The following is a 24,962-nucleotide window of genomic DNA, read 5'->3' as shown; positions in this document are numbered from 1 at the left end:
CAAAATCACACCGGAAGTAAAGATACCCAGTTTTGAGTTATGGCGGCCATTGTCTGACGTCACTGTGAAAAGGGTCTATTTAACAAGGACGACTCGCTAATAGGAGTTTCCACAGTGTCCTTGAATGCAGCATTATTCATCAAGAAGAGGAATGTCAGCCTCAGGAAATAACCGGACTCTGATTGGCCACTTCGAGTCACGTGGCGATTTCCCAAGCGGAGTTTCCACGACAGCTGGAAGACGAGCGGGTAAAAGGCGCATCGCTTCTTTCCTGAAATAATCGGAAAATAACACGACTTCTGCTCGTCCCAGCTCCTCCAGAGAAACCCTGGTCTGGCATGGGCGACAAGCGGAGCCCCACAAGGTAAGCAGCGCGTCCTAAATATTTTAACCAGGGGAGGGGAGCGGACACAGAGGCAAGCCCACGGACCACGGAGGAGGGGGGGAGGAAAAATGGGCTTTTCTCTTTCGGTCTCTCCCTCTCCTTCTCGTGTATGAGCGCGTGCCATGTATCCTCGCTCGGGTGTTAAAAAAAACCTCATCGCCAATTACGGTGTCAGATCACTGCGCGCGTGCAGATGATGGTTTCCTGAACCCTTTAGGCTTTTACCAGAGGTTTGCTTTCGCTATTCGAAGTCACTCCTATCCCCCTCATTTTTGCTTATAAACTCATTCTTTTTAAAAAAAAAAAAAGTATTTATTTCTCCTTCATTTCCACATTTATTGTCTTTAAAGGCCGAAGCGTCAACCGAAGCCCTCCTCCGACGAGGGGTTTTGGGACTGCAGCGTCTGCACCTACAAGAACACGGCAGAGGCTTTTAAGTGCATGATGTGTGATGTGAGGAAGGGGACGTCAACAAGGTAAGGCGATGGATATGGCATTAGGTTTTGCGTGTTTGTGTGGGCATTAGTGGGTCCCCTGGGAGGGAGGGAGGGATGGCTGGGCTGCCCCCCACCCCCTTACATCAAAACGACACTTTGTCACGATCACCTCTCTTTTGCTGCCTTTGCATAGATAATAAAATTCTTTATTAAGCATTAATAACACATTCAAACCTTATTCCAAATACAAATATGGCTTAAAAATAGTTAACAGTTGTGGGCCACGTGCTTATTTTTTAAAGTTTTTTTTTTTGTAGTTTGTATAAATGGTGGGTTTGACTACTTGGCAGAGTCAGGTCTACAAAATAAGAAAAATTGGCTTTTATTTATTTATTTATTTATTTTTTTTACGTTTTTATATCCTAATTTATTTCTATTTGGCAGTGCTTAACCCAATTACAGACTATTACTGCAAATTTAAATCAAATAAAATTTTAATGCATAGTGATGTACAAAACGGTTTCTGGTAACCTTTTTATTATTAAATCTTGTACAGCATACCCAAAAACTGTGACTTCAGAAATATTGTCAGTTTTGTCAAATAATAGCTCTAATTTTAGCTGGATGAGGATCCTATGAGTTTTAAAAATAGCTAAAAGAAATGTCTCGATAATTCACTGCTCTTATAGCTTAATCCACTGACCGTTTTGGATGCGCACTGGTGGTCATCTGTCTGAAAGAAGGCTTTCATACTTATTGTGGTCAAGTTAAGACAATTTTGACTGTATGGTAACATTTCCAGTTGAAGAAAATGAGCAATACATGTAAAACCTTTTTCTGAGGTTTAAAACAACATACGGAACGCTAATAGTAGCGTAATAGAATGGTCAACTACAGATTCTATCCAAATGGATTGCTATACTTGTCTTACTCTTGGAAAAAGAGCAGAATAAAATATAATTTAATCTTAAAAATTATACATGTTTTTTCCTCTTTGGTATTTTTTTTTTCTTAAGTGAAATGTAGCAGCAGTCATATATGGATAAAATCTTCAATAATATGTTGTTAGCTTCATCAGAGAAAAAAGTTTCTTCTGTTATACCTATAAATAATATAGATGTATGCTTCTTTTGTGTAAAATTGTCCTATTTTAACTCAGTGTTATCATGACAGTATTATTCTATATACTCATCACTAGATTAGTATAATCAACCATATCTCATCTGGTAAGTCAGTAAGACATTTTGCCAGGATAGTCAACTCCAGGCTTTTTCTCTGTTTTCTCATTAAAAGGACTTCAAACCTTAGGAAAAGATATGAAACTGTTGCGGTTTAATAGCGCAACCGTTTCACTAAAACATTGATGTACTTTGCAACTCGCCTATAGGGAACCAACTTCTTTCAAAACAATATACACATCCTCGATAGATGGGTAATTACCCACACGTTAATGGCATTAAGGTGCACAGTTCATGCAGATATATTCCCTCACACTAGAAACTGGAAGCAGGAAATTGGAGTTATTCCTGAGCGACTCTCTTTGAGAAGGAAAAACAATACAAAGGAATAAAGGAGAGGAAGTGTGGCAGTGCACTCCTGCCATGGGACACGGTGTGTGTGTGTCGTTCCATGATCTCCCTCTTGAGTGAATTACTAATTCTCCTCCTGCATTAGCACAACTTTCTCAGTGATTATGCTATCTAAAACAATGGATCTTTGATGGCCTTTGTGGTTATTTTCCCCCCCTTCGTGTGTAATGATTCCGTTTATTTCTTTGTATGTGCGAGTGGGAGTCTTTGTTGTTAAAAGAGCAGCTGCCAGACAGACAGCCATAGCTCATTACTATGCAACAGCTTAATCATCCTGCTGTCGGAGGGACACACACATGCACGCACTTGAGCCCAGATGCGCCCATCATGCAAATTTTCAACATGACTGCATGCATATTTGCAGGGTAATACACACACACACGCGCACACAGGCAAAAAAAAAAGAAGAAAAAAGCTGGAGTTCAGTTGTTTAAAGTGGTTGAAGCAGCGGACATGCTGCTTTTCGCCATGTAGAGGACACTTCATCGACTCATCAAAAGTAGCTTTCAGCGCTGCCAAGAACTTGTCAAGATCCTTATAAAAACAAACGTGACATTATTTGCCTTCCCCATCTTTTTGTTTTGGTTCTTAAGGATGTTGGCAAGGACACAGCTCAGAATTCCCGTCCAAACCGCAAATTCCAATAACATCTCCTGTGTTTTGGAGCAGACATGCATCTTTAATCTCTCCTCTTTGCACACCCTCAAGTCTTTCACAGTGTTGCCTTCAAAGTGTATTTGGAGTTAGTGCCAGTATTTGGGTTTGGGAACTGAAAGAAGGTTGTGTTTCTATGTAGCGACCGTTTCTGTGTCGATTCATATGTTTTGGATACTAGTACAGATTTTTCCTGGTACCGTACTCTAGATTCTAAAAAATCCTGATACTTCAAAGTCTATGAACCATGCATGTTCTGTAGAAGTGACCCAGCCCTATAGCATCAAAGATGTTCTTGTTCTTCCTGGGCTTCACGCTGAACCCACATGGAGTGTTTGTTGAATTTAAAGCTCAGTCCTAGTCCCAACTGACCAAATCAGTTTCTGTTGAAATCTCAGTTGGTTTAAGCAAACTCCATGTTAACATTGGTGAATGGAGGACGGAAGCAACCTTTCCTGTTGTTTAGTGATCTGAAATGTCACATGTAGCCAAGAGAAACAGAAAGATTCCTAATTAGAAGTTTCAAGAAACTCTGTTTTTAATTCATACTTTGGCTAAATATATGTCCAGATATATAGTTAGAGGCATTTACTTTAAATAGGTCGCTGCTAAGGGTCTCTTTGAAGGTCATTATTTCGCAACCAAAGTATTGAAATACTGTGACACTAATGTGATTGTGCCAAAAAGGCTGCGCAGATATTGGTGACCAAACGCTTCAAAAGAGTTGATTTCTCTTTGAGCTCATTGAAGATAAGCAGATTTTTATGCTTGGTACTTAACAAGAATGACTGAGCTGTAGCTGCGAAGCAATGGATTCCTGTTTGACAGGGGCATAGTGTGTGCACATGTCAGAAGAAGCATCTCACAACAGCAGCTAATGGGACTTTAAATCAGCCTACCACACAGTACCAGCACAGGGTTGACACGTGAAATATCACAAAAAAGATATGAAAGCATTTGATTGTAGACTTTAGTCTAGACATCAGGATAAATGTTTTATGTAAGCAAAGCTTAGCACATCTTGTAGAGTTTAGCACATCTTGCAGCCTGGATTCCAGTGGCGTGGGAAGATGATCTGCTGCAGGGGGTCCAAAGCCGTCTGCTGACTGAAAGCAGCGAGACGAGCCTGTGATTTTGACTGCATCCAAGCAAGCGCACATCAGCAGAACTGGACTCTTATCGGAGGTAATGGTGTCTGCAGATGACAGTTTGACGAAGTGGGAACTGGCTGATGTTTCACTAATGCTGTCAGCAACTCAGTAGTCAAATTTAACGAAGCACAACCTGCAGCACACAGAACGTTTTGGTATGTAGTGACTTCGCAAGAGCATTTTTACCCCTTGCATAGTCTACTTTGTGTTGGTCTCAATAAAGTACGACGCAACTTCTGTCTGTAACGTAACAAAACAGGAGAAAATCTAAAGGGTTACGAATACTTCTGCAAGGCACTGTATTCGTGGTTCTAAATTTGAAGTGGTAGAGAAGTGACTTTCTTGCTGCAAATCGAATGCAGTCAAATGTACAAATTAATACAGCAAATTGCGTTGCTCCTCTACTGCTAGCTTCTCATTTACAGTATTTAATCAAAGGAGCCGTAGAGGAGGCAGCGGATGAGGCACTCATTAAATTACCAGTTTGCTGAGAAAAAGCGGGGCAGATTTTTATCTTCCTGGAAGAGCTTGGGCTCAGGCCCAGTTTTTTGAAAACAGATGCTGAATATGGAGGTCATGGAGTGGTAGTATTGTTGTGCTGTTTGATAAATGAGGGACAAAGAAACACATACACGGTTACACAGGCTCTTGAGCAAGGCACAAGACCTACATGCAACCAGGATAACTCGTTCCAAAGGTCTGAGTATTCATGGAAAGCTACTAAGCAACTTAAACTTAAAGCAACTTGCTATGTATTGCAAATTTTTGCTCAGGTCCCTCATGAAAATGAGATCTAGATCTCAACGGGGTTTACCTGATTGAATAAAGGAATATGAATAAAGTCAGGCCTCTGGTCTGATGTTTGGAATCAAAGCTAAATATGGAATAAATGCTTCTGACAGGGAGCGTTAAGGCCTAAAGACTCTTAACAAAACATTACGTTGCGTAATAACCTTCTCTGGCGTCGACTTCACCTGTAACATTTCACTGAGCTGACGTGTCAGAGCCACCAGCAATGCGCTGAGCGTTTCAGATCTTGTTTTGCAACATTACAGACTCATTCTGCAGGTCAGGACAGTGAGCCTGCTCGTGTTCCCGTTAGTCCTCTCCTTTGTGCTCATCCCTCTCTCTTTGCGTTTGCTGTTTGCTCTCTTTTTTTTTTCTCCTCCTCTCCCCCAGAGTCGAACTGAACCTCGGGCGCCTTTCTGACAGAATGACTGATGTGCAGGTTTTTTCGAGAGCTCCACCTAAACAAGCACAAGCTATTCTGGCTGACTGGGAGCCTGTCAGTATTTGGCTTTTTTTTCTTTTTGGTTAGATGTTTTTTTCCCCTAAAGCTCATCCACACAGTGAAGGTGCAAAAGCAAAAAAGTTTAAAAAACAAAAAAACAAAGTGAGTTGTTTTTCTGTTTTCCCCTTATTAAGGTTGGTAATGTTTTGGGGGGTGTTTTTTGTTGAAACATTTGACAAAATCTCCAAATATTTTTTGCAGTGTTGATTTAACTGCCCAAAAACCAAATGGCAACTATTTAGCTCAGCCTTTTTTCAGCTTCTCTAATGAAGTAAAATCAAGGATTGGTAGAAACTTCCTAAGTATTTATAGCACCAGGAACAAAATCATGTTGTTTGGACATAATACTGACTGCCACTGTAATATTCTTGGCAATTTTTTCTGCTGATCTATAAATAAGCAATGAACAGGTGAACTGCGTCATATCATCAACTTTTACCAACCAAAAATACCAGCTGACTGTATTTTTTTTTTTGTTGGCTTCCTCATGGTGTACATAAAAAAATGTTTCTACACTCCAATCAAAAGCCCATTATTTCCCAGGTGGAAATGTTTTGTTTCATATCAACTTCCTGCTGCATAAGATGGAGGAGGAATTATGGGTGGAGTTTGTTGCGTTTTGTGAGCAGAGGTAGTGGCAAGGCGGAACCGAAGCCTATTTTAGTGTAAAGAACCAAATCAGAGGACTGCAAATATGCGTTTGTTACCTCTGTGATTCTACCATGCTGTAAGTACTTTAACACGCACAAGGATTCTGTCCTGAGGCTCACCGTTTTGCTTAGCTTGAAAGTGTAAAACTGAGCAAAAGTGATGGATTTATTTCAAAATTTTTGTGAAAAGGCCTATGGATTTTCATCAGATGGGAAAATGTGTACAATAAGTTGGAGATTAGTGCATCTGTGTTCTGGTGTTCTGCTTTCCTATAGGGACTGATGCTTTTTCAGACTGATTCCATTGTTTATGGCTTTCAGCTAATTCTTTTCCCCAGAAAGCTTGAATATTACATAAGCTCAATAAGATATATTCTGTTTTAATGAGATGCCTCTGCACATGTTGTCTTTTCTCATGAGAAACGCTGCATGCAAGCCACAGTTTTCCCCATTTTCCTGCTTTTATAGTGCCTGTGTGTGTGTGTTTTTCTCTCTAATTACTCAGAACTGTGATGTTAGCGGAGAATAACGCCTCAGACAGTCAAATGTTTTCATCCCCTTAGGTGCTGATAAATTCCTTGGTTTGTTTTCATTGTTCTGCCGAGCTTTTGAGGCTCAAGTCATTGAGGAATGAGTGTTATTAAACACATCCACTTCTCTTTTGTGCTGGCTTTCTCTGAATATAAATGGATGCCATGATTACATTTTCTGCTAAGTGTCGCAGATGGGTCGTTAGTGTGGGTTGCCGGTATTAGCGCTCACACATTGTACAGACAGAAAGTGTACACCTCGGACAATGAAGCTAGCTGTTATCACATCAGCGCAGCTCAAAAATTATGGCTGCCCGATAAGCCTGTAATCACTGATTATGACACTGATGCATGACGCATTGTGTGTGAAGGCAGGGGATTGTGTGCAGCACAGTGTGGTCAGTGGGCTGCAGAAGGTGTCATAAACCAAAGGACAGAGAAAGCCATCTGTTTGTGTATTACAGACACACACACAAAATGGTAGCATGTACAGGCAGGAAAAGACATTAATCATCGGGTTGGAGGAGCTCCCAGGAGCAGCGCGCAACCTGCTGCTAAAAAAGACAAAACACACACACGCCGTCATTGAAGGTAATCAACAGGGTGGAAAATATGCTATTTCACAATCATCACTGAATAGCAAGATGAGATTCCCTCATAGCTGCCCTCCATCGTGCTGCATATGTACATGAAGACCAACAGCTGTTCCGAGGGCTGTTTGCTCGTCACAGTGTGCTCGACAAATTATGGCTTGTAGTTGAAACATCTGCGGAGCCATGCTTAAGATCCAAATCATTAAAAGATCAACAGTTCAGCGGGGAAAAAGATCAAAGTTTGTTGCTGTGTAGAAAGATTCCTTTCTACCCCTTGAAGCAGGATCATATGTGCTGCTCCCTAATGCAGTTTAGATATTGGATGGTGTTATTGTGGAGATCTATTTTTATCCATTTCCTGTTACTCTTTGCTTTTTTAGAGGGAATCTCCCTTATTTAAGTTCACTCGCTTACAAAGAAAGGAACAGCTTTTAAAATGATGAAAAACACTGAAATATGTGCTCTACAAAAAGCTAATTTACCTGCAAAGATATGAGAATAATTGAATGTGAAACTACCAGGTTCACATCCTCCTCCAGTTGTCATAGTCCAGACCTTGAACCTGACTGGAGGGCCCGGAAATACAAGGTATTCAGTTGTTACTGACATTGCTAAGAAACTCAATGCTCATATGGACCGGTTATAATGAAGGTTTTGGGCCGAAGATTACCTCAAATTTAACTCTCCCTCCTACTGCTAGTTTTTGGAATACATTTTCATCCAAATAGTAGTGCAAAACACATCTGCATCTCTCAGGAGGACGGTGGTGTGTAGGGTTAGCTACACGTCTCTGAGCAGCACCTGCAAGGCTCAGTCAATTTCCTACATTCCAACCTTTTCACCCTCAGGCAAATTTCAGAAAGTTGTTAAAGAACATTAGGTGCAAGATGATAAGGAGGTCTGTTTTCATACGTCCACTTAAATTGTAAGGGGGCTTATTCTTGGTTCAATACATCACGACTTCAGATTTAGTTGCTCGATTTAGTTTTTGAACACACACTTTTTCCAAAAACAAAGGCAGGCCTATTTTGGCCTTTTTAAATTATTTTTGGAAATAATGTTCAAAAGGACAATTCCTTTACTTCTGGTTCTTAAACAGGGTTTGGTTGATGTGCCAAATAAAACACTTGACATTTTTGCTGATTAAGAAAATCAAATTTAAGCGATCTACTTAATCTAGAATATTCTATTCCACAATTGTCTGTGTTTTGTAGACTTTCACTAACATTAGATCTAGATGCCAAAAAAACTATAAAATGGCCATCATTGCAAAGGAATACCACTTCTCCACTGTTTTGTAGGGATTAGAGATGTTATGAAACTCAGAAAGACCTAATAATTGCAAAAGAACGGTACAAAGATCACAATAGACGCTTAAAAATGTGTTGTGCCAGGTAAATGTGCACACACACTGTTTATAAGTCTGTCGGCAGCAATAAAGTTACCATCTGTTTCCAGCCCGGGCCATTAGTGGAGGAAGAGTGTGAGGTCAGTGAGTGCATCGGAAGGAGGGAGAGGAGTGTGAAAACCCACACTAAGATCGTGATAGATAGCATGTGTGTTTGTGCACAACGTATTCAGGATGAGGTCAGCCAGAGTTCCCTGTCAGTAAAATGTGAGGGTTCAGGTTTTTTGTTTCAACTGTGCACGCTACAGGACAAAGCAAGTTGGTCTCCAACCATCTCCTCATTCTACAATGAGCTCTTGTTTCAATCTTTTACAGGAGAATCTTTTTTTTTTTTTAAACAGACTGTGCGGTTTTGTTTGGAAAACTTTTGTCATCCAGCTTTCCCTTCTGAAATCCATGTCTTTGGTTTCTCCTCACAACATCCCAATTTTTCCACATGAGTAACTGTTGCAGAATGGATTGCCTGAGTGGAGCAGCTATTGACTCCCAGCTACTCATCCAACACCCAATATTGTCAAAGAGAATGAGCTGTTAGCATTATGTGCTGAAATTATTTTCGGAATCGATACGCTCTCTCTCTCTCTCTCTCTCAGACTGCTAGTCAGCAGCCAGAGAGAGCTCAGGGAAGGGCCTAAGTGGTAAGATAAACACCGTTTGATTGGGTTACCATAGCCAGTCCTGTTTAGACTGGCTGCCTTCCTTCATTCTAATAATACATCCGCTGATTGCATTGAGGTTTGACTTCGCAGCAACCCCTCCCTCCATTTACTTATAGCAACCTTCTCAGAGTTGATATGAAGGCAAGCAGACGCAAACCCTTGTAACAAAAATACTTCAAGCCGGACAATACGACACCGTCTGTGCATTTCCTTGCTTGTTTTCTTTAAAAGAACTGTGGCAACCAAAGGGTCAGTGAGTTCACCGCCATCACGTCGGAGTTGCTACAACAGAGCTTGCGGCAACCCTGAAAAGGCTTGCGGGCTTTGTCACAAAGTGACACAGCTCGACGTAGATTCACTGTTGAGCTGTGGCGTTTTTTCTATGGCAACAAAGAAAAAAAAAATCATCCAGCTTAGTCAGGAAAAATAGGCAACGGTGGCAGAAAGTGCAAGTTACCTACTTTGTACTGGGTGTCAAATGTTTGCTGCGTATCTCAAAATGGCTTTTCAACAATATTAAAGGGGAGTAACTCTTTGACTGTTGTCCAAATGGCAATTATCACGCTCATTTTATTTAATTATGCGATTGACTTAGTGCTTATTTTGACAGCCTTAAGCATGTCCTTCTATAGCAGGTACAGACTGGTAGATCACGGTTTAGTGTTCTCTGATGTATTGCATTAATGAGGAGTAATAGACTTAATGGGTCTGTAATGACAGCAAATTACATTGCTGAACAAAGGATTTCCATATAATCACACTCTTTTTCACCGTCTTTCATTGTTGCAGGAATATTTAACATAAAGAAAGCTTCAAACTCTTCACAGCTCTGAAGACTTGGAGGCATCTATCTTTAGTTTAACGAGGTTGTCAGCAGTTTTGCTGCATCTTGCTGACAGGACAGACATATTAAAGCATCTCGCTATCTCCTCCCTATCAGACAGTTATGTAGGCCAAGAGACCCATTTGCATTTCACTCTACCCTTGCTTGTACCAAATTTGATTCTGTAAAGACACTGATAAGTCTGAAAAAAAAGGCTAATAAGAGCCTTTTTGAAGCTGTGCCCAAATTTAGGTCACCCCAGAATCGCTAAACAACCATTTCCCCCCTCTGAAGAAGACAGCTGACCGCATATTCCCTCCTTTTGGGGAAAATGGCCAAAAGCTGCTGCATTAAGCCGAACGGGCCATAGAGACTCATTTTGGTAAAAATCTGGCCCGGGGTTCTGCAATACTTGTCCAAATGGGCCGACACTGCAGATGGTTTCGGCTACTCTGTGTTACCAGCCTTATGATTAAATTTGGCAGCTACAAACGTCCATTTAATTTTCATGAAGCCAAAGTCTGCAGTTTGCTTCTGGTAGAGCATACATGAGCTTAAGTCAGATGCATATTTTGATACATTTAGCAATTCCACATTAGGGAAACTTATTAAGTGTAATAAAAAACTATTTTGATGCCACATTAAAATGATATTTTTAAACAATCTATTGGTGTTTTTGTTGTAAATATATCTATGTATCATAAGGCTGGCATACAGAAATGGAAAACTCTCAGGTTGAGTCATTTAACTGATCACTGCTCTCAGTCTACATTTCACTTGGCATATTTGCATCAATCTGCATGCATTGTTGCAATAAATGCACCTCAGTGGACAATTTTGCATCTGTTTTTTAAAGACACTATTGTCAAAATAAATGACACCCCCGCCCCTTTGTGCAGCATTTGTCCAGGTTTGCTTTGGAAAGCACAAACCAAAAGCATTTCTGAACTTTATGGTGCATTCAAGGAACAACTTGTAGATTAGGAAGCATACAATGGTCTAAAAATGGAATCTGCAACTCTCCAGTTTCTAAGTACATGTCAAAAATTATTGGTGGGGCTGATGTGCCAATTGATTTCCCTTCCTAGTCCAGTATAGGGATTCAAATGAGCGGTAGGGAAATTATTCATACAGCAAAATAACATGAAGGGTTGAATTAGCTAAAAGTAAAAAGTCTTTTAAGTAACTTGCAAAATATGTTAATCAGTGTCAACAGGCAATAGTCCAAACTGTGAAAAACATAAAACTAATTTACACAAAACAATGCAATTGTATTTATCTTACAAGGAGCTCAGCTAAATCTTATAAATGAATGTTAATAGATTTCAGTTAAACAGGACTTCAGCTTCTCCTTGTACAACACAACAGAAGTGCCATCTTACCCAGCAAACATCAAGAGATCAACAAAACATCATGATAGTAGCAGAAGCTCAAAAAGACAATGACTAACAGCATCATTAACAATTAAAAAGAAATCTTAGCAACATTTATCCAGAGCTGCATTAGCAATATTCTAACCAAAGAAACACATGCACTAAATAAAACAGCAGCCACATTCACAAGTGACTACCAGCAAACACCAAATGACCAAGTGATAGAAAAAGAGCAGAGTAATTTGATAGCTAAAACAAATAAAACATGCTGAGGAACAGAAGCTGTAGCTTACCGGTCATTTGTAAAATCCTCTGCATTGTCTTGCAAGGTGGAGTAAACTATCCCTAGATTGTTATGATCAAATTTATCACCACTTTCCCTCATTATCTTCTTCTTGATTTTTTTTTTTTTATTGGCGGTTGGCAAAAACATCTTGTAGTCATTACCGCCACCTACAGGTTTACCCATATATTCCTGGCAGGTGAAAAAACTCAGAGCACCCCAAAGACGAGGCTAATTGGTTAAATGTTTTAGTTTTCCCTAGTAACAAAACACGATTGGCTAATTAGTCAAACTAAGAGGGCGCTTTGAGAAAAAACAAGAGTATGTAGAAGGAAATTCACTGTTAAATGTGAGTTATTGTGTAGGGTTATGTAAATAAATAATTCAGATTACATTTAGGCTCACAGTATAAAGGAAAACTGGCTGCAAATTTTAAATAATGTTTGTAGATAATTTTTGTAAGTCAAGCACTGTGTACCAGTCAAGTACAGAATAAAGATATCAAAGGTTAATAATGTGCTTTAGAAAATCTAAGATTATTAGGGGATAATCCAGTCCAAATATCACAAATCTAATTACTTTTTATGATTTGTAAAATACATTTTCCAGATATCAGAAAGCAGTGCATTAGCCTGTAAGCTCCACACTGTCAAACCAGAAACCACCTTTCAGCTTGTTGGTCGATGATTTGTTCAGCAGATAGATGAGACCCGACCGACTCCTGCCAAAGCCTTTGAAAGTATTTTTTTTTGCTGTCAAATGTCTAGAATGCTACAAAAACTGCTGCAGAAAATCTGTAGATTTGAGTTTGTAGAAGTGTCAAATTTAAAAATGAAAATTCCACATTGGGTCCATTCACGTGAACCAATTATGTCCTACAACATGCATCTTACCTGCAAGAGTTTTAAAATACCTCTGCAGAAATTTTATGTCTCTTGAATCGTGCTTTTGTAATATGCCATTTTGAACCAACATTAAAACTCAGCAGTTCCGTCCTTTCTAGTACCAATAGGCTTTTTTAGCTCTTCATTACAGCAGTAGGCCAGCGAGAGGTCATGTGCTCTCTGTGATTTTCACTCTCATTAATCTGCCACACATCTCTCTTCTCTCTGCCGCTTCATGTCTCTCTTCACTGCCCTCCTCCCGCACAACCAGGAAGCCTCGTCCCGTCTCCCAGCTCGTCTCCCAGCAGCAAGTAACACAGCAGTTTGTTTTACCATCACAGCCCAAAAAGGAAAAGAAGGAGAGGGTCGAGAGAGACAAGAGTGAAAGAGAGCCAGCACCCAAGAAGAACAGCCACAAGAAGATGAGGTAAGCAAGTTAATTCTGGTTTTAGGGGTCAGTATGATACTTGCACCAGAACTAAGTGTTAATAAGCACAGGATTATACATTGTTTACGCTTTGGTCCCCCTATTAGGCCAAGATTAAAAAATATTGACCGGAGCAGCGCCCAGCATCTGGAGGTGACAGTTGGAGACCTCACGGTCATCATAACAGACTTTAAGGAGAAGGCCAAGCCCTCATCCACATCCACTCCTTCCTCCAGCTCCGCCTCATCGGCCGACCATCACAGCCAAAACGGCTCCGGCTCAGAAAACACGGAAAAGAGCCTCTCCCACTCTTCCCTATCCAGAGGAGAGGGAAGCTCAGTAAACGGGGAGTCCCTCTGATCCCCCCCCACCCCCCCCACCCCCCAACACCTCACAGGAAACCTGCGTCTCCAGGGCCCTCTCCATTGTCACTAGTGGAAAAACATTTTGGGACAAGGGGTGATGTTTTGAAAATTCTGTTTTTGAAAGGTAAGATTTGTTGTTCAGCCACCCAAAAGATTCTCCACAACATTACGAAGACATGTTTTGCTGCACTGACTAAAGTCTGCTGCTAGAATATGGACTTCCAAAAAGTTTGGTCCTAATGAGGAACTTCTTATTAAAACTTGGGACAAACTTTGGACAGAGCACTCGATCACCTTGAGTTGAGATTTAAAGTTTCCTGTAAGAACTGCACAGTCCTACTGTTATCATCATGGTCAGCAGCTTCTTCTATCCCTACCTGGAGATTTCCTGTTTAAAAACTTAAAGCATGACCTTTCTCTGTCTCACCAGCGACTCTCGAACCCTACAGCGAACCTTTACAGCTGATCCGGAAGCTTCTTTCTACCACTACAGCTTATTGCTAAATTTCTACAGGAGATTTGCATGACTGAACATGTTAAAGTCGTCTGGCTGAAAGTCACACTGATCTGAAAGGTAAAACCTGGAGTTGAACGACGTTGCAAACAATCTGCTTTTTTCCTCTCTACAGAGAGAGGAAGTCAATACAAGGTGTTGGGCGGTGGAATAAAATATTAACCCAGGACTCTCTTCACTAGACACATCAAGACCTAAAGTACATTTGTACTTTTAATCTCAGAGTAGAAACATTCCATCAGGATGCCTGTTATGCTGCCACTTTTGTTTGTTTTTTTTAAACGTTGCTATAGTTCCAGTAAGAAGTCAACATCCACTCACAATCATGAATATCACATTCATTTTGGGCCTTGTGATTAGAATACAAATAGAGGTTTCAAGCCTGTATAGCTTTTGATTTCAGCAGAAGTCGAAGTATTTAGAGGTAGTCCTTCTTTTGTGCCAGTCCCACTCACAGCAAAACATAAGCGGAGCTTCAACATAATGCTTCCCCCACCTTTCTTGACAATTGGTACTGTATTTTTCCTCCAAACTTACTTCTTGTCACTATGACTAAAACGTTTCTTATTTCTCTAGGACTATAAAGCTATCCCAAACACAGATCAAACCTCATCTTGGAAAGGTTACCTCGACATTTCTGAATGGTAACCCCAAAGCCTTAGTAAACATATCTAGATTAAGTTTGAACCTCTACAATTCACACTTGCCCTTTGATGAGTGGACGTAAACTTCTCACTGCGGAGCCGGCATAAATCACGGGTCATAGCGAAGGCATTCCCTGATGTCAGCCTCTTTCAGCGCCATGACGGTCCTTGTGAATCTTCTGGGGAATGTGACGAGTGGTCGAGGTGCCGACTCAGCCTCTATTTCCACTCGTTTTTGGCCAGCTGCCTCCACCTTGTTGCACTACACCAGTCTAAAACTTTGTCTGTGCTTTTTTTCCCCCCGCCTCAACTTTTTCTCTACAAAAGGTAAATAAACTATTAACATTCATAATGATATACCAGGGATCCTACATGTCAAATTCCCTCAGATGGAGATTTATATTTATAGACATACTCTAAAGGCTGGAGATGTGCAAATATGCAACATTTTTGTGCTTTCTTTGAACTGGAGCTCGTTTCAAACCAGGTTTAGTTAAAAGTCGCTGATTGCACAAGAAGAGGACGATATCTCAGCTAAGTATAGAAGGTGGTAAAGTGACTGAATGTGGCGTAAATGACTCCGGTTTGCTTCTTGCAACCTGCGTGAGCTGCAGAGAGGGCTCAAGTCCTTGTGGAAAAAGCACAAGAAGCCAATTTTTACCACTCAGCGCAAGATGCGGGTGAAAAATAAGAGTGGACTTCTCGACATGAACTTTGACAAAGCGAGGACTTCAGAAACTTTCGAAGACAATAATCTCCAGCAGAACCACCACAGATGAACTCCACCATAACCTCTAAGACCTGTAAAATAGTTGAACAGAGAAAATAGCTTTCTATAATATTCTACTACAATGTTTGGATGTGGTTATATTCATCATATCAGTGTTGTCAAGATTTTTACATTTGAGCTCACAGCCAGAGAAGTGTCACAGCATGATATTATTAAAGTCTTGATATATTGTGGAAACGGCGGCGTCTCTTAGTTGTTAGGACTGTTTCATGTGTCCGCTGCATTCACCACTCTAGCTGGGACTAGGTGTGTGAACTCAAAGATTCATTTGTGGCAAAAATGGAAAGAAATTGCAACTTTATCACTTATTGGTAGTTTTTATTATTATTATTATTATTATTGTCATTTGTCATGCTTTACCATGCTCCTTTGTTTAAACTGTGTTGTTTATTATGTGTCTAAATAAGAAACTTACCAAATTAAAAACAAGAAAAACTCGTCCTGCTTATTGTACACACACCCAGCTATTATTTCAGACGTGCAAGAGCCTGTAGGCCTCAGCTTTCTTTCTTTTTTTCCCCTTCTTCCTTCTTTCTTTCTTTCTTTATTTTTTAAAACCTTTGCTACCGGAGTGGGAATAACTATTACTGGTTCTGTTTTCCTCACAATACAAGTAATATCAGTTTTCATCAAAACAAGCATTGCTCAGTCTCAGGGCAGATGAGAGAACTCCAAAGCACAGCAAGATCAAGTTCTTGTGTAGTTCCTTATATTTTCATAACTTTTGATCAAAATACCAAAGTGTATTTGATACCCTCCTACTAACCTTATTGATCATCGATGCAATTTTTCCTCCCCACACTTAATGATAATTCAATTGACCTTCAGATCTGTCTGTCAAACGTACCCCACTCATTGAGAGCAACTCTCTTAAAGCCAGACTGAATGAGTCCTTTCAGGGAACCCTATTCATTTTTCGCTCCCACCCTTCCCCCCTCCGGAGGGTCTCCTCCTCCTGCTGCTGCTGCTTGCTACGGCATCACGTTGAAAACCGCGAGGACAGAAGATCTTCTTCCCTTGTGCCCCTTCAGAATAAAAGCACGTGAGCCACGAGGTGAAGTGAGTCAAAATTAAACTTTTCAAGCCATTCAAAGTTGACCATTCCTGATCACCAAGAGATTGTGACTCCTCGATAAATTTTCAGATTTAAGCTTCTTTTTTTTTTTTTTTAACTTGCATTAGAAAAAAGATGCATTGGAATTAAAACAGACCAGTAAATATCTAACAATTTAAAAGGATGAGCAACAGAGGAAGTACAGTTGCGAGGGTTAGTAATTGAACATCTGAGATAAAGAAAATTAAAATCTTTAAACATCAGTAATAAACAGAAGAAACTACATAATCATTTACAATGTTTACTAAAATTAATAAAGTAATTAATACAATGTAATGGGTGACATGTTGTGCTTAGTGTTTGTAGATTGTATTATTGTTTTTACGTTTTTGTGATGTAACAGATACCTCTTGTAAATTAGACAATGAGTCTCAAGAGTTTTTTTTTTTCCTGTATAAATAAAGAATTATTATAACTCAAATCTACAAATGCAAACAAATAATAAGGTCCACTTAATTCTTCATGAAATAAACGATTAAAGCGGCGTAGCTTAAAATGTTTGCGGCGGTAGTTGTTGGTCTTCAAGGTGACCACCAGAGGGCGACGTCGTCTTCGTTCGATTCAGTCAGAAGGGTTTTATTTTCTAAAGCGCAACCGGAAGTGCTTCCACAAGTGGTCCAACTTCACGGCTAGCCAAAATCAGAAAACTGTTAGTTTCTGTGTCATGACTTTGGTTCCGAGATGCGTTTTCGGACACCATAATGCGGCGTTACATACGTGCACTGCTGCTGTGCACGGTGTTCGCCGTGTTTTCGGGCCTGTATGTTTACAGCAAGCTGTTTAACACGGACGTCTCGGCCGGAGGACACGGAGCGAGGAGGGCTTTCATCCCGCAGAGAGGCACCGGAGGCAGGCGGGGGTCCGCGGTCAGAGCCGGGCCCCAGAAACCCCACTGGTACAATAGGTAGTTCGGGGTATTATTATTATTATTATTATTATTATTATTATTATTATTATTATTCGGGAATAACGTGGGCTAAATTTAAAAACGTGTTCAAACTGCATGTTTGAAGGCGTCCAAAAGTTCAATCCGAGAGATGTATAGGAATGTGGCAGTGATTAAGCACTCGTATGCAACAGTTGCAGAAACATCAACTTGATCAATGTCTATAAAAAAAATGACTCTTTTTGTAATATTTACATCTTACATAATGAATGTGTTTCAGACATTTTTACTGCACCCATTATTTTGTGTAAGAACACTGGTATTGTTGTAGAGGCCTTTAGGGGGCGCTGTTATTGTTCTTTAAGTCATAATTAATTTTGAAATCATTCATTTCTTATGTAATTTATTGATCTTTATTGACAGACCAGTCAAACTACAAAGTGTGGTTTTCAAGTGAAGTCAAACAAAGAGAAATCTGAAAAGTGTGTTTTTTGGGGGACATGTCTCTGCAGATCTAGAGTGAAATTCTTGTCTGTTCTTTTTGGAACATTAGCTGAAATTCAGCCAGGTAGGATGGAGAGCCTCCATGAGATCTAGCCCACACCATGACACTGCCACCACCATGTTTCATCATGGGAATGGTGCATTCAGTGGACATATTGGTTTTCAGTCACACGTAGGGATGTTGCATGCCGGCCAAAAAGTTCCATTTCAGTCTCATCGGATGAGGGTTCTTCCTCCATGTCGCCATTGTTTGCTTCTGGACCTTTTTTGTGAACAAGCAAAAAAACAAGCAGAAATAATGTAATAGTTTAATCTCTTTAGAATACCTCTTTCTGTAATATAAAGCTCAAGTCTTTCCCCTCAGGTATATCATGCGTCAAAGCGGGCAGATAGAAGGTGAGAGGAGCGGCGTTCGAAGGAGGCCTGAGCCCACCATGCACCTGGCCGTGGTGGCCTGCGGGGACAGGCTGGAGGAGACCCTCACCATGATCAAATCCGCGGTGCTTTTCAGCGTCAAGCGCCTCTACTTGCACGTCTTCGCTGAAGATCAGCTCCACGCCAGCTTCGTGGGGACTGTGAGTTACGTTCCGTGTTACTAATCGGGAATTCTCCCTTTCCCGCTAATCATCGTCGGCACTTTGTACCGATGCGTTTCAGCTGGAGTCGTGGCCCGATTCGTTCCGCTCGAGGTTCAACTACACCGTGTACTCCATCAGCTTCCCCATCGAGAACGGCGGCGAGTGGAAGAAGCTCTTTAAACCCTGCGCTTCTCAGAGGCTCTTTCTACCTGTGAGTTGCTCAGAGGAGAAACTATACTTGGAGCAGCCTCGAGGCCAACATCTTTGTGATCGGATTTGTGATTTGTAATTTTGCAGCTGATCTTAAAGGACATCGACTCGATTGTGTACGTCGACTCCGACATCCTCTTCCTTCAGCCTGTAGATGGCTTGTGGGACTTCCTGTCCCAGTTTAGTCCTTCCCAGCTGGCTGCCATGTCCCCTGAACACGAGGAGCCCCGCATCGCCTGGTACAGTCGCTTTGCAAGGCACCCTTTCTACGGCAGGACGGGTATCAACTCTGGGGTCATGCTTATGAACATGACAAGGATAAGAAGCACCTTTTTTAAGGTGAGCTTCCTCCTTTTGACCACAAGAGGGCCCCATTCTCCTGTACCAGATGTCCGGGAATTTCTAAAAATGCCCGTTTGTGTTGATAGAACGATATGACCCGAGTGGGTCTGCGCTGGGAGGAGCTGCTGATGCCTCTCCTTCAGAAATACAAACTGAATATAACCTGGGGAGACCAGGACCTTCTGAATATTATTTTTCATCATAATCCTGGTAAGCGTGCACATTGTTGTGGTACAGATTCTGCACTTTCAGACGATATATTTCAATTAAAAGCTTCAAAATTGAACACATACTTTGGTAATACCATAGATTTAACAAGTGAGCGTTACCTCTTTTTTCCTGTCCATCTGCTCTCAGAGTTTCTGCTGGAGTTTCCATGCAAGTGGAACTATCGCCCTGATCATTGCATATACGGCAGTAACTGTGCCTCAGCTGAGGAGGACGGTGTCTACGTCTTGCACGGAAACCGAGGGGTTTACCACGACTACAAACAACCAGCTTTCAGAGCCGTTTACGAGGCAGTAAAGAAGGTTTGACATTGCCAATGCGCAGGTTTTATTTTGCATTTCTGTGTTTATTCTGAAGTTACGTTTTACAGTATTTTCCAGCTCAAAGACGTTTTCCCGTGCGCTTCAGATCCCCCAATAGACTCTTTTGCCCGTTTTCATACTTTGTTTCAATTCAGACCACTAGGTTTCATATCTCAAGGTATTTACCAACTAACCTCGCATTTCTAGGTTATGTAACATTTATTTAAAAGTTGCTCTAGATAAAACATAGCTAATTCAACAAACGTATTAAAGGAAGTCAAAGAAATATCTTTATAGTGTCGGACGACAGAATTGACAGATATCAAACATATCACCGTACTTGAGGAGGGGTGGATATTTATTGTAGTGTTTATTATTTATTGTGAAAAATTCCTTATAAAAATTTTGATTCATCGTCTCAAATTTCAATGAATGATAATTTAAAAAAAAAACTAAACTGGGAGTTTTATTGCAAATGTAATTTTTACTATTTTCTCCACTGTTTGTTCCACAAGAGAATCAATAAATATCAGTAAATAAAAACAGTTTATGTAGTTGGTGTGTGCAGATTAGTGATATAAATCGGACTTCTTTAAGAAGAATCCCATTTCAAATGGAAATGTTTTAGAAGAACTGCATTTTAAAAAGTAGTACTAAATAGTTTTTCAAAATCACAATTTCTATTGTTTTCACAAAGTGTCATGATAAAATTCTAAATACAACTATTATGTGGCTTGCAAACAGTTACTAGAGTGTTTTTCTATTCCAAGTTTGCCTTCCTTCCTTCCTTCCTTCAGGAACAAAAAAGTCTCCTGGGTACATCAAAGTTTAAAGAGCGGATTTGACAGGGCCGCTCTACGTCTTGTTGGTTTAATTTAGCTTGACAACTGATGAAAGTTGTCTCCACCCTCGGTGACCCAGCTGCTGTCCTCCGCCACCTCCTGCTTCTCTCTCTGGGATGAGATTTTGGATTGCTGCTGACCCCAAAGAGCAAAAGGGCTTTAGAGTTCGCAATTGCCTTGTGCAGGAAAACACCAATCTTCATCTTTGGCAGGTGCTCGGATTGAAAGCTAATTTGCCCCATGAGGATGTTTATGGGTTGCTTACTTGCTGTTTAATGATATTGAGGACACAAGTGGCATTTACTTAATGAAGCCATCAACACTGCGGGTCTCATTGCTTTCCCATTGAACGTAGATCAAACTGATGGTTTATCCATACCTCACCCATAGCCTGGAGTTAAGACTGTAGCTTTATAGGACGGGATCAATGACACTACTGGACACGTGTACTACCGGCTGTTCACATGCACATTTTTTCGCCACTCCGAACAATGCTTTTTATAGATTTGTGATCAACTCTGATTTGCCAGGAGGTTCTGAGCAAATTGGTTAATCTTCTGTGTGGTTAAAATGTCTGGACAGACTATTTAATCCATTTCAATCTTATTTAGATGCAGCAGCGCATGATTTTTGTTTCCCACCTCATAATTCATCCGAAAGTGGTGGAAGCTCATCATTACAGAGTTCCTGCTCGACAACGGAGAAATATTTCCAAATCTATTCATGTATCCGTCAATATCAACTTTCCTCCCTCCGTCATCGATCTGTAATTCCATCCATCCCAAGTTTGGTCCAAGTTTCCACTGTAACCGTTCAACTATGTTTAGTTTTATCCTATTATCCAATATTATTTACAAATAAGGACACAACAATGCAGTTAATATCACTGGTAGCGTTTCTTAGGTAATTCCAACATTGTGGAATGACAAATGAAAAAGAGTCTTGTTTTTCTGTAGCGTGGTATTGTCACTGCTGGCCGACAATCCCTCGGCCAAGTTGTGACACTCATAAATGTCAGCAATAATAATTAAAAAAATATAATAATCATAAAGCCAAAGGTTTAAATAAATAAACATTAAGACATGCTGATGCACCCCTACTTCTGGTCAGCAACACAGCCCTCCTTCCCTTCCCTTCGTAGCAAAAAGTCTGACAAGCAGCTGTTCATTTTTTTTTACCACTAGCGGTGCATTCGGAGCGTGATTCCAGGCACGGACAGCCACACAAAATCAATAACACCAACTGTAAACGCAACTTTATGAGCGACGGGCCTGTCTGGCTTCGGGCTCGTAAAAATGCCGATCTCTTTGCGACCCAATATCAGGGAACCCAACTGCAAGCAAATGAGCTGGCATAAAAAATGTTAATTCCCCTTTGATTTCCTCGGAGCATTGTAAAGAGCCCTCCATTATTGGGAAATCATGAAACCTCTACTGCCATCTCTGGTTATTACTGGATACTAAGCCTATAGAATTACCCGGAGACCGACGGTGTAGAGCAGTTTATGTTTAGCCAGGATTACCGGTCACATTTATGGGCCCCAAAGGACACGAGTTTGCCTTAAACCTTACAACAAACGCATTCTTTTGTCTTTCCAGTATTCCTTTGGATCAGACCCGGTCCTGTCTTTGTTGGATCCTTTGACGGAGGAACTACTGAAGACGACTCACACCTACTGTGGCAAATCCAATGCACTCTTTACCAAGAGACTAGCACTCAGTCTGGAGAACATAAACAGGAAAACTCCACATGGACGATGATGTCTACGGTAAAGTCGAGTTGTAACTCGCTTTGGTAAACCAGCTGACAGAACTCTCAAATCACACAACTTTGTGATAACAGGCAGTGATGCAGTGAAGATTTGGAGATCCTTGGAGCCCCTAAAGCCAGCTGCGATTGTGTCAAACGGATGACAGGAGCATCTTACTACTTGTGAGTTGCTCTGGATAAAAGTATGGCGTAGAACCACTGAAACCTGCTGCAAACAGTCCTGGACTAACATGCTACAGATGTATAAATACTTGATTAGTTGCCTAATCAGGTATTTGTTTTAGTGGCAGTGTTGGAAAAATTTACATCTCAAAAGCATTTTTTGGTGTAGCAAGCCTCTTCCATGGAGGAAACGGAGATCTTCTTGATGTACTTAGTTCTAAATCTGATTGAAAGTGTAAAAACTACGAAGAAGAAAGGCACTGGAATTTCCATATTGGAGAGTTTATTGAACTAATTTTAAAGGAAGTTGTAACCACTGGAGAAGTGGATAAAAGGTTTTGATAGTGTGCAATGGACCACTTTTTGTTTTCTTTTTTATAGCTTTTAGAAATTACTTAAACTAGGAACCTCCTGACTCCGGGACTCGGGATCAATAACTAAGTTTTAGGGGGTTTTTTTGTTGTTGTTTTTTTTCTTGAGCTGATTTGCCCGCTATGCTACGTAGACGACTATTCAAGTTGAAGAGCTAGTAGCAGCGGCTGAAACATGAAAATGAAAACTTTTGATACTCAAAGCAAAGCGAAACGTTTGGAAAGTTAGTGAATGTTTTCTGTAAGTTCTGTCTATCCTGAGAGATGCTACCATCTGTCATTATCAGAGTAAACATGCTAGCATTAGCCTCTCACTTCAAAATTAATTAGCATTAAAAAATGGAACAAAACATGAATTTATTTTGGACTGTAGTTGTGGAATCACTTGTATTTCTAAAATACAAATGCTTAAGCTACTCAAACTTCCAGTGACACAATGTCAGAATATTACAGTAGCTTTCTTAAACTAAGTAATCGATGTCAGAGATGCTTAAGGCCGTCTTGTAAAAACTGACTTGAGGGAAATGAATAAGAGAGACTTCAGTGTCTGGAACACCATTTTACGAGTGAGTTTAGTGCTATGCTGTTGGAAGACTAATGTAGACCAGGTAATACTGGTAAAACTGTTATTTTATTGATTATAAATTGATTTTAATTATGTGTCGGACTGAGTCTAGGGCTGGTATCAGGGACAGATAATCCTGGTCTTGACATGCCAATCTTACATACATGTCCCTTAGAGAATGTCTTAGTAAAAGTGACTGTACGTTGAAAATGTTTAAATATTTAGCAGCTCTTTACTTGTTGGTGTCACATTACCAAATCATATATATATATATATATATACTGAAAATGTGGGCAAAGTACCAAAATGGAAATTCTACCCCTTCAAAGTTTTCTTTTTTTTTACAGTTTTAAAAGAAAAAAATATATATTCATAGCTATTGTGTTAATAATGTGTTTTTAAAATAATGTGTTAATTGGCAGTCAGGTGTAAAATAAGAAGACTGTTGAATGTGTGAACGACCCACTTCTGATACCAAAGACTTGCTTCTGTAATGAAAGTTTGTGCGCCACTGAATGTATTTCATGTTGTAAGGGGTTAAATGTGTCTTATTCAATGCTGCCGCGTCTCCAATGTGAGGTTTTTGTGATTTCATTAAGGAACATTTCTTTTTAAAAAATATATATATTTCGACAGTACTTTATGTGGCCGCCAGGGGGAAGCATTTTGCAAACGTTTATTAGCGGTCATTACTTGTGCTTTAAGAAATGAAACCTATTATTTTCAGATTAAGTTAAATTAAGAAGGCCTGCCGCCCTGCAAAAAAATATTCATCATTGAAATTTTGTTGTTTCACATTTAATTGAATAAAATCCATGAACCTTAAAGGACTTTATTGAAATGTTATGTGGTAGACCAACATCATGTTTTAGATAATTGTAAGGTGAAACGAAACTAGACATGTTTTTTTGTTGTTGTTGTTGTTTTTGTAAATGCATCCATAAAAAGTATAGTATTTAACTCCTTGTTTATTTTCAATATCAATCCAACTATGCTGTGAAGGTTTTGGAGAACAGTGAGAGAACATTAGCACCATGAAGACCAAGGGGAACACAGTCAACCTAAGCTTGCAGGATGGGCAAGAAGGCCATAATCAGAGAAGCAAAATACATGTAGTAACTCTATAGGAGCTGCAGAGAACCACAGCTCAGGTGGGAGATCTTGATGTTGGGAAATCTAAACTGTGGTTGAAAACCAACTCTGAACACGCCATGCTCCCTGTGAAAAGCGGTAGCCGTCTCCATGTTCAGAGTTGGTTGGATGAGGGTTGGAACCAAATACAGGCTGCTGCTGAAGATTGACCTTCCAGCAGCACAACGATCCTAAACATGCAGCAAAAGCCACAATGGAATGACTTCATTTAGAGATGATGATGATTGATCGCCATTGCCCTTACACATTTGCCTGGTATTGTGCAGCCCTAGGAAAAGCTCAAACTATAATCATGTGCTAGAATGGCTTAAACCCAAATATCATTAAGAATTTTTAGCAAGACAAGAAATTCACTTCACTAATTTCATGACAAATCTGTGAGAAAGGCATCTTTTGCATGGCATTATAAATCAAGTGCGTAATTCCACTTTTAAAGCAAGACTTAAATTTTTTTTTTTTGCCTGTTTCATGGTAAAACGACATGTT

At 40.2% G+C, this 24,962-nt stretch overlaps 3 protein-coding genes across 4 annotated transcripts in view; 2 read left to right on the top strand and 1 right to left on the bottom strand.

Moving 5' to 3' along the window:
* Positions 1-24,962, bottom strand: part of pphln1 (periphilin 1) — a 72,455-nt gene that overhangs the window by 26,859 nt on the left and 20,634 nt on the right. The gene's annotated exons all lie outside the window — the stretch shown is intronic.
* LOC102236902 (YY1-associated factor 2-like) lies at positions 37-15,888 on the top strand. Its single transcript, XM_005799098.2, has 4 exons — positions 37-364; positions 736-861; positions 12,982-13,137; positions 13,245-15,888. Exons 1-4 carry the CDS (start codon positions 339-341, stop codon positions 13,495-13,497), a joined length of 561 nt encoding a protein of 186 aa, XP_005799155.1. The 5' UTR covers positions 37-338; the 3' UTR covers positions 13,498-15,888.
* LOC102230971 (glucoside xylosyltransferase 1-like) lies at positions 17,174-24,284 on the top strand. Of its 2 annotated transcripts, XM_023350651.1 has the most exons (8): positions 17,174-17,468; positions 18,319-18,529; positions 18,612-18,743; positions 18,830-19,081; positions 19,171-19,294; positions 19,442-19,614; positions 22,055-22,224; positions 22,299-24,284. In XM_023350651.1, the coding sequence occupies exons 1-7, from the start codon at positions 17,266-17,268 to the stop codon at positions 22,214-22,216; spliced, it is 1,257 nt and encodes a 418-aa protein (XP_023206419.1). In that variant the 5' UTR covers positions 17,174-17,265; the 3' UTR covers positions 22,217-22,224; positions 22,299-24,284. The 2 variants fall into 2 exon arrangements, with proteins under 2 accessions (XP_023206419.1, XP_005799133.2); XM_005799076.3 differs by having other exon boundaries at positions 22,055-24,284.

The sequence above is a fragment of the Xiphophorus maculatus genome, chromosome 17 (assembly GCF_002775205.1).
Source record: "Xiphophorus maculatus strain JP 163 A chromosome 17, X_maculatus-5.0-male, whole genome shotgun sequence".
Lineage (NCBI taxonomy): Eukaryota > Metazoa > Chordata > Actinopteri > Cyprinodontiformes > Poeciliidae > Xiphophorus > Xiphophorus maculatus.
Note: the sequence above shows the minus strand (reverse complement) of the source record. Positions and strands in the feature narration are given on the sequence as shown.

Bases quoted from the DNA above. Each gene is read 5' to 3' on its own strand.
- LOC102236902 (XM_005799098.2), top strand. From the start codon at position 339: ATGGGCGACAAGCGGAGCCCCACAAG. The intron at 862-12,981 runs GTAAGGCGATGG...CCGCACAACCAG, and splicing joins AGGAAGGGGACGTCAACAAG to GAAGCCTCGTCCCGTCTCCC. The intron at 13,138-13,244 runs GTAAGCAAGTTA...TCCCCCTATTAG, and splicing joins AACAGCCACAAGAAGATGAG to GCCAAGATTAAAAAATATTG.
- LOC102230971 (XM_023350651.1), top strand. From the start codon at position 17,266: ATGCGGCGTTACATACGTGCACTGCTGCTGTGCACGGTGTTCGCCGTG. The intron at 18,530-18,611 runs GTGAGTTACGTT...GATGCGTTTCAG, and splicing joins ACGCCAGCTTCGTGGGGACT to CTGGAGTCGTGGCCCGATTC. The intron at 19,295-19,441 runs GTAAGCGTGCAC...ATCTGCTCTCAG, and splicing joins TATTTTTCATCATAATCCTG to AGTTTCTGCTGGAGTTTCCA.